Source organism: Chiloscyllium plagiosum, unplaced genomic scaffold (genome assembly GCF_037043375.1).
Source record: "Chiloscyllium plagiosum isolate Xiang-an unplaced genomic scaffold, Cpla_swu_hap1 HiC_scaffold_3, whole genome shotgun sequence".
Classification (NCBI taxonomy): domain Eukaryota; kingdom Metazoa; phylum Chordata; class Chondrichthyes; order Orectolobiformes; family Hemiscylliidae; genus Chiloscyllium; species Chiloscyllium plagiosum.
The window spans coordinates 137,766,366-137,775,935 of NW_028270141.1; the positions used below are offsets into that span (position 1 = coordinate 137,766,366).

The 9,570-nt window shown below is 40.9% G+C and overlaps 1 protein-coding gene across 1 annotated transcript in view; it reads right to left on the minus strand.

Moving 5' to 3' along the window:
• The window catches only part of acoxl (acyl-CoA oxidase like), a 397,595-nt gene extending 388,561 nt beyond the window's left edge, over positions 1-9,034 (minus strand). The window contains exons 1-3 of the mRNA XM_043687180.2: positions 8,580-9,034; positions 3,770-3,866; positions 1,460-1,543 (exon numbers count right to left, since the gene is read on the minus strand). Coding sequence (XP_043543115.1) covers positions 1,460-1,543; positions 3,770-3,866; positions 8,580-8,752 — 354 coding nt within the window. The 5' untranslated portion in view covers positions 8,753-9,034. The remainder of the gene's footprint in view (positions 1-1,459; positions 1,544-3,769; positions 3,867-8,579) is intronic.
• Positions 9,035-9,570: the final 536 nt, after the last annotated feature.

A 9,570-nucleotide genomic window follows, 5' to 3' on the forward strand; every position in this document is an offset into this window, starting at 1 on the left:
TGCTCCTGGTCAGCTTTTTATAAAAAGGATACAGAAATACTAACAAGTATGCAGGCAATATTTACAAGAATGATATCAGGAAATTAAGGGCATACATTATCAGAAAAGGATTCACAGACTGAGTCTCTTTTCTTTTGAAGAAAAGACCGAGGGTCTACTTCATCAAGATATTTAAAATAATAATAGGTTTTGGCAGATTGACAACCTCTAATTATACTCTTTCCACAAAAGACAATATTCTCTCTAAATCCAATGTAAGACAGCCACCAAAAAGCCCAATAGGAAATTCAAAACAAACTTCTGCAGGAAAGAGTGGTGATCATGTGGAACTCATTAAAACAAAGAGAAGTTGAAGCAAACAGAATAGATGAATTAAAGGAGAAGTTAAACAAGTACAATAGAGAGAAGGATACAGAGGATTATGATGACAGATTCCCAAGAAGATAGATGGGATAAGGCTCAAGTGGAGTATAAGACTGTCTAGGGCAAGTAGCCTGTTCCTGTACTATATGGCCTTCATATCCTATGTTAATATCAAGTTAGTCCCTCTCCCTACTCTTTCTACATAAGCCTTTTTTCCCCTTTAAGGATTCACTCAGTTCTCTTCTGGTACTTTTGAACCAACTTCAGTCTTCCTTTCAGACAGTATATCCCAGGTCATAATCTCCAATTGAAACAAGTTATCCTATTGACTCTCACCAAATTATTTATAATTTTGAACAATTTGATTAAATTTCTCTTAACTGTTTCTACTCTAAAGTGAAAAACCCAGGCTATCCATATAACTGAAGTTCCCCAACAGCTGTTATCACACATAAAATTTCTCTAAGACACCCTCTTCTAGACTATGATATCCTTCCTTCTTGTTGAGGTAATCAAAACTTGATCTCCACAGCAGATGGTCATTGGTCAAAAATTAATTTCGGATTGAAAAGAAAAATGGCCTTTTGACCAGATATTAATCCCTACAAGCTTTGCCCATTCCTCAGCTCTTGCAATTGCTCCAGAGTTATCTTTACTCCCCACTTCCCTCCACAATTTCCACCTGATCCTTTTCATCGCTCCCATCACTAAACGCACAACTTTTCTCCCACTCAAGTCAAAATGCCTTTTTTGCCAATGCAACTCAGATCTGTTCTTTAAGCAAGTGATGAAACATACTAAGCTAGGACTTTTAATACATATCGCAAAATATGCAATGCACAATTATTTTTGTTTTAAACATAGAAAATACAGTACAGAAACTAGTAGTTTATTCCAGTACATCAATCAGTGTTTACATTTTACATGAGCCTCCTCCCCTTTCTTCATCTATTCCCAAGAGCATAAACTTTGACCCCTTTGTCACTCATGTTTTAATCTAGTTTCAGGCAACAGTGCTATTCTTCTCAACCTCTGAAAGTTACAAAAACAGAATTCTATCCAAATTGCTTTGCAAAGTTTTCCCTTTAATCTTTACCTTTACTCCAGTCGTGAGGTCAGCTGTGGAAAGTACCTCTCCAATTGCCAGACTTTTATTGACACAGTGCTTTTTCTTTTCTATCTAAAAGAAGAGGCAACATGAATTCAGTTTTTTTTAAGTCAAAATAGCATAAATCCCATGGAACAAATTCATGTTTGTAAAATAGGTGGGTGAGTGAAGACTAGAGAGGAGCCCACATAGTTATCATGTAACACAGATGGAGGCTTAGAAGGCAATCATACACTCAACCTTTGGGTCAGAAAGATTCAGGCATTTAAAATAGAGGACAATGTTCTAGATTAGGATGAATAACCTTTTAAAAAGAAACCTCTTAAGCACAGGTTTTCAGCTACAGACCATTCTAAATATGATCTGACTAGTACATTATAAACTAACCTAAGTTTCTGTGTAAAACAATCCCAGGTGCTTCACAGCTAACCAATGACTCAGCACCACCCTCTTGAACTGTCCTACCTGTCCATCTTCCTTCCCACCTATCCGCTCCATCCTCCTCTCTGACCTATCACCATCATGCCCCACTTTCATTTATCTATCTCCTTCCAAGTTACCTTCCCCCCAACTCCACCTCTCTCTCACTTATCTCTCAGCGCCCTTGGGCACCCAACCTCACATTCCTGATGAAGGGCTTTTGCCCAAAATGTCGATTCTTCTGCTCCTCGGATGCTGCCTGACCTATATGTTTTTCCAGCACCACACTTTTTGACTCTGATCTCCAACATCTGCAGTCTTCACATTCTCCTGACCTTGAAATTATGTCAATACTGTCATTTTGGCCAATTTATGCACAATAATATCTAACCCATTTTTGAGGGTGGCATGGATTGAGATATCAGGTGAACTTTCTGCTTTTTCTAAAATGTTTTACTGAGCTGAAGTATCAGTTTTGATCATGTACTTACGATTTGGTAAGGAGACAAATGACATTTTAAATCAAAGTTGAGTACTTTCACTGAGTCAAGGTAACAATTGAAAAGAGTGTCAACTTACCTTCTATACATTTGAATTTGACACCTTACAACTATAACATTCACTATCCTTTAGCTTCACTTATGGCTCCACCAAGACATGGAAAGTGATATATTTTTATTCTTCCAGACCTAGACTGTTCCATCTTAATTCAGTCCTATTTATCATATGCTTTTGTTCCAAAATGGTTTGAGCTATGCTGTAATCCCCATGGCTCAAGATAAAATTAATTTGTTACATTTCTGTCCAATTGCAATGCTAATCTAAATCATCTTGCAATTTTTTTCTCTGCCTTTTGTAACCATGCTTTGAATATGTTGTCAGTAAGTTAGTTTTCAATCAAAACTCTAATTATAACCCAGAATTCCATACGCTCTTAACTTTTTTGCTGTTTACAAATTTGTTTTATCAGCTGTACATTTGCAGGCCAAGATCTCTCTGTTACCATGCTCTCTACCCAAAGTAGGCACTATTGAAGTTTGCACATTTTCCAACATTAAATACTGTGGAACTACAGGAATCATGTTAGCTAATTTAAGTAAACAGTCTCACAAACAGCAATTAAATATTACTAAATAATAGTTATTTTTACTCATGTTAGTTCAGGAATTTATATTAGTCAAGACACCGGAAGAGAGGACTTCTGCTCTTCTCCAATGCTATTGCTTTTAGCATTCACTAAAGGGAACAGGATGGGACATCAGTTTAACATCTCATCCAAAAAGCCAGCATTTCAAACACGAAGCATTTCCTTGGTATTGCACAAAAGACTGTGCCATGTCTGTCAAAACTGAGAACACAACATGCAGCACAATTGCAATCCCATCTCTACTCAGTTTGAGACCATATCCTACTGGAGAGGTGAACCTTATACTTAAGCACTGTGTGCCTGATCAAGGGACCCAACACGTGAAGGGCTGGTGGAGGCAGTTGTTACCCTTTTCCCCAGATCCCTTTTTTCTCTATTCCACTTCCCAGAAATCCCCTTTTTGGTACCCCTATGCCATTCCACTTAACTCTCTCCAGGAACCCACCTGGAATCCTGGTAAAAGTTCCATTGCTTCTGGTGCCACTGCAAGTATAGGAGTGCTGCCAGCCTTTGATTGGCCAACAGGCTTTCCACCCTGCACAAGGCTTCATTCAAGGTGAACTCTGACACAAGGCAGGTGCCTGATTGTTACTACTTTGCATCAGGCCTCGCCAAAACGATCGACGGGTTCCAGCCAGTAGATGTGAACCCCACCTTAAAGCATTTAATTCTACCCAGCGTTCAATCTGTTTGACCAAACAAATAGGTTTGATTTTTTTTCAAGCAAATACCTGTTCTTCCAACTGTTGCTGAACAGTTGGTAACTTTATGACAAACTTGACTCGCTCAGAAGATAAATCCCGCATCTCGTCCAGACTCAGATCATACCTAAATAAAAATTGATTACAAAAATCAACATCTTTTAACCATCAAATATTATCCCCCCTTGTAGAATCTCTCAAACAATTAGTATGTTTTACACCTACAATTCTAATACATCTTAAATAATTGTTGAATGCATGAGAAAATTAGAGCTCAATACCAGCAAACATCTGCATATAAGGCATAAAATAATTGTATCAGTCAAAGCTTTCATCTGTTTATCCTTTTTTATTCCCGTATACAACTTACATTCACCTTATACTTTTAACATCGTAAAAGGTGCCAAGGTACTATACAGGAAGGTCAAATATTGACACCAAGCCACATGGCAATTTTAGGCTGGTGACCAAGCACTTAATCAGAGAGCAGGATTTTATTAAGCAATTTATTGGAGGAAGAAAGGTAGAAAGTCACAGTGATTAGGGAGGGATTCCCTGCGTTTGTAGGCATGACTACCAAAGCAAAAAATAACCTGGATGCATAAATGAGCATTGGAGTAGCAGTGGTATCTTTGAGGATTGAGAGGTTACAAAGACAGGAAGAGAAACAGCCAAAGAGGTTGTTGAACCCAAGGGAATTTTAAAATCCTGATTGTCAGACCAAGAGCCAAATGAACCCAGGGCTGAGTTCAGACATTGGCAGCACAGCTTTTGGATCGCTGAATATAGAAGATTGTGAAGGATACAAAAAGTGAGATTCCTGCCAGGAAAGCAGTCGAATAGTCAAATTTGAACATAATAAAGGCACAATGACAGTATCAATGATGGATGCGCTGAACAGGGCCTGAGATGGAGATGCTAAAATGTTGAGGCAGGTGAGTTTGATGCTAGAGATACTATGACATCTTAAAGTCAGCTTATGGTCAAATGAAGCACTGAAGTTGTGAACTGTCTGGTTCAGCCTTGGACAGTAACTAAGGGGAAGGATGAATTCAGTGGTTAGGGAACAAGATTTGTCATGGGGATGTCTGTTCTCTCTCAGTGCTGCAGCCAGTCCATTCAAGTGCAGCACACATAATTAGGGCAGCCATGCAATTTCTGGTGGTTAAGAGAGGTTACTGCCACTTCATCACATTAGCATATAACAGATAGACTGCAAAGATAAGAAATGACTGGATGAAAGTCAAACCTGACAAGATATTAGAACATAGAATCCCTACAGTGTGGAAACAGGCCCTTCAGCCCAGCAAGTTCCGTAGAGTAACCCACCCAGAGCCATTCTCCTTTTACTCTACATTTACCCTGACTAATGCACCTAACCTACACATCCCTGAACACTGTGGACAATTTAACATTGCTAATTTACCTAACCTGCATATCTTTGGACTGTGGGAGGAAACCCATACAGAGACGAGGAGACTCCACACAGACAATTGCTCAAGGCTGGAAACGAACCCGGTCCCTGATAGTATGAGGCAGCAGTGCTAACCATTGAGCCACTGTGCCGCCCGTAATTCAAATGGAATAGTAGTTGAAATTTACCTATGTCAGTAACTGGAGCCAAAGCTAGCTAAATCCAGGGATGGAAATATCATAGCGAACAATGGTGGGGAAGGAGAACAATAGCTTTAAGCTTCCCAGTATGCACCGGGAGGATGTTTCTGCGCATCCACTACCAGGTGTCACAAATCAGAAACGCTGACAGGGTCAAGTGAAATGACAATGGGGATTGTCAGTATACATGTGGATTCAGGTGGTGTGTTTTAGAATGATACCAAAAGGCAAATTACACGTGAGAAAATAGCAGGGCACCAAAGATGTTAGAAGGAATAACTCCCGAAACGAATGCAGTTAAAAGTCAACCACTGTGCTGTGGGTCTGGAGTCACACACAGATCAGACCAAGTGAGGTTAAATAGCAGACTTCCTTCTCTAAACAAAAGGATATTAATGATCCACATGAGTCTTTACAACAATCAATGGCTGTCCATCATGGTCACCATTGCTAAGACTGTTTTCAATTCCAGGTTTTATAACTAAATTTAAACTCCCTCAGCTGCCATGATGAGACTTGAGTCTATGACCCTAGAACATGATCTGGGCCTCTAGATTTGTAGTCCATTGACATTACAACCAGACCATCAACTTCCTTTAAGGAAACATAGCTTGCAGGAATATGTCCGAACAATATGTCCCGGGTTTCCTCCGGGTGCTCCGGTTTCCTCCCACAGTCCAAAGATGTGCAGGTCAGGTGAATTGGCCATGCTAAATTGCCCGTAGTGTTAGGTAAGGTGTAAGTGTAGGGGTATGGGTGGGTTGCGCTTCGGCGGGTCGGTGTGGACTTGTTAGGCCGAAGGGCCTGTTTCCATACTGTAATGTAATCTAATCTAATCAAATCAAATCACTTGCATAGTAATGGAATAGATTTTCATTTCAACAGCGTGGACGAAAATTCTGCAGAATGTATAGAATCATACAATCCCCCCCAGTGCGGAAAGAGGCTATTCAGCCCTCTGAAGAGCATCCCATCCAGACCCAGTGACCTTCACCTTATCACTGCAACCACACATTTAGACTGGCTAATCAATCTACCCTGCCATCTCTGGACACTACAGGGCAATTTACCAAGGCCAATCCATTCAACCTGCATGTCTTTTGACTGTGGCAGGAAACCTGAGCACCCAGAGGATACCCACATGGACAGAGGGAGAACATGCAAACTGCACACAGTCAGTCAACCAAGGCTGGAATTGAACCCAGGTACCTGGTGCTGTGAGGCAGCAGTGCTAAACACTGTACCACTCAGGAGCCATACTTGACACCTTTTATTAACTAACTTGATTTTTATACCATTATCTACTTTTTTAAAAACTTCTTTATTGTAGTAAACACATTGAAGTGCCTTGGAAGACCAATTATGAATTAAAATTGACACATATTAGATTAGAGTAGATTCCCTAAAGTGTGGAAACAGGCCCTTTGGCCCAACAAGTCCACACCAACCCTCTGAAGAGTAACTCACCCAGACCCATTTCCCTCTGACTAATGCACATAACAATATGGGTAATTTAGCATGACCTGCACATCTTTGGAGTGTGGGAGGAAACCATAGGAAACCAATGCAGACATGGGGAGAATGTGCAGTCACCCAAAGCTGGAATCAAACCTGGGTCCCTGGCACTGTAAGGCAGCAGTGCTAACCACTGAGCCACTGTTCCATCCCACCCATTAAGATAAGTGACCAAAAGCTGTAGGTGGTAGGTTTTAAGAAGTGTCTTAGAAAAAGAAATTGTAAAAGGCAGACAGGTTTAGAGAAGGAATCCTTAGACAGCTGAAGGCACAAAGAACAGGGCAATGGAAATTGGGAATGTTCATGAGATCAGAACCGAAGAACACAGTCAATGTCAGAAGCTTGTTGGGGGCAGTGTGGTAACAATGATAGGGGGGATGAGACAATAGAGGAACCTGAACATAACATGCGAATTTTACTTGAGACAGACAAAGAGGATTAGGTCCCTCAAGCTTGTTTTGCCATTCAGTTAGCTCAGGACTGATCTGATGCTTAATTCCATGTAACTGTCATTGTCCCACATTCCTTAACATTTTGGATAAAATACCACCAATTTCAGATAAACTTTTAATTTTAAATCCATTATCAAATGATGTAAGACATCCAAATTTCCACGATGATTTGCCTTTAGAAATGTTTCCTATTTTCACTCCTGAAAGATTTGGATGTAACTTTTAGATATTGCCACAGGGAGCCAATGTGTAAACACAAGGGTAATCAATGAAAGTTTGGGTATCAGCAGCAACTATGCAATCCACTTTGTTAGATTACCACCTAGGCACAAAGGTCAACACTAATGTAAGCGGCTCCATGTCTGGTATTCTTAAAAGACTTGGATTTTCATAGGTTCTGGTCATATATTCGAAACCTCCAAGTGTAACAAATGGTTTTAGTTGTGGTAACTCTTGCTTCCCTGATATGAATGTTTGCTGTTCCTGCAGTGTTCCTCTGCAGCTGAGAAATCTATTGTCAGAGAAGATTAAACCAGTTGCAAATCCACAAAATAACTTTCTATTGTCTGAAATGAAGTAACTGATCAGTATCCAGGGCACCAACACTGACTAAGACAGACAAGCTGTCAATACTAATTTCAAGACCCTCCAGAAACTATTCAACAATTGCACTTGCGGACATTGTATTTTCATTTTGACAATATCTGCTTAAAAATCAAAATCAGACCTGTCAAGTCAGCACAGATACCAACACAATGCCAGGCAAAATTACCCAATAGTTCTGGATAGATCTTGAATTTAGCGTCAAAATAGAAGGAAGTCTATCTTATTGGCACTGTTTCAACCAACAGCATTCCAACAGGCATCCGCTTAGCAAATCTGCAAAATGATCTGTCAATCTGCAACTCCACCGATCATCTCTGGGATCCTGAATGACACTAATGTCATGTCATTTACAATTTCCAAGTCAGAGATTCACGGGGCCTCCATCTTTCAGAATTCTTTTTTTTTTAAAAAGTGATTTGGGCAAACTTCCCAGCATACTACGCATCCTTAAAAATGACCCAAAACAGGATATGGGATTGAAAAGGCAGCAGGAAAGGCAAGGGGGAGGGGAAGATGGTTTCTAACGTCACGTAACGGTTCTCCGAGCTACTCCATTCAAAAGATCTGAAAGCCGACGGAACCCGGAAAAGGGATTCCGTCAGCTGACGCGGCCCGTCTAGTCCGTGTCAGTCTCCGGTATTTGCGCCGGCTACCTGTGCTGGGTGAACAGCTGACTCTGGGCTGTCTGCTGACGGAGCTCGTTCTTCAGCTGCCAGTGCTGTCCGTCCAGGTACCTGGCCAGCGAGGTGTCCCTGATGCCGAGCCTGCCCTGTATTGAATCCTCCTCTTCCCACGCTTGCTGCTGCAGCAGATGGTCCTTCGGCATGTTTTTCTCTCAGTCTGCGGTGTACTTCCCCCTCCTCCAGGTCGATACCTTGACCCAGGCAACAATGTATCGGGTTTTTTTTTTCCGCTCTGGTTACTTTTCGCGCATGGCACAGGCGAAGCTCGCGCTGCAGGAGCCGCGTCAGCGCGCGACGCGGAAGGCGGGGCGCCGCTGCTACAGGTACCAGCAGCCACCCCACTGTCTTGTTGCTAACAGGTTACCCAAAGTACCTGCAATGCAATAAGCATATTTTAAAGCCCTGCTTTCCTTCTTTTATGTAAACTAAAAATTTGGATTTTAAAACGGCGGAGGTTTGTTTTTCATTGCAAATCGGACGTTATACTTAAAACGTGTTTTTAAAAAAACACTGAGGTTGTTCAGTTGCCAGCAACTTCTGATCCTATTTACCTAATCATGGTAGTAAAATATTTTTCAGGATTGCAGATGGCTACAAATCTTAAACTAAGGGGAAGGGATGGCTTAGTAGTATTGTGGCTAACACTTAATCCAGAATCCCAGTTGATATTATGGAGACTAAAAACAAAAACTCAGCAAGACTCGCAGCACCTGTGGAGAGAAAGCAGAGTCAACATTTCAGATCCAGTTACACTTCTTCATAAGTTTCTGAGTTTTTCCAGCAATTTATTTTTGTATCTGACTTCCAACATCTGCAACTCTTTGTTACTTTACTTGTTTAATATTCTGGGGGGGTTCAAATGGTGGAATTTGAACCCAACTAAAAATCTGGTATTAACAGTGAAACCTTTGTTGGGAAAAACCCCATGTGGCTCACTAGGGAACCTTTAAGGAAAGAAACC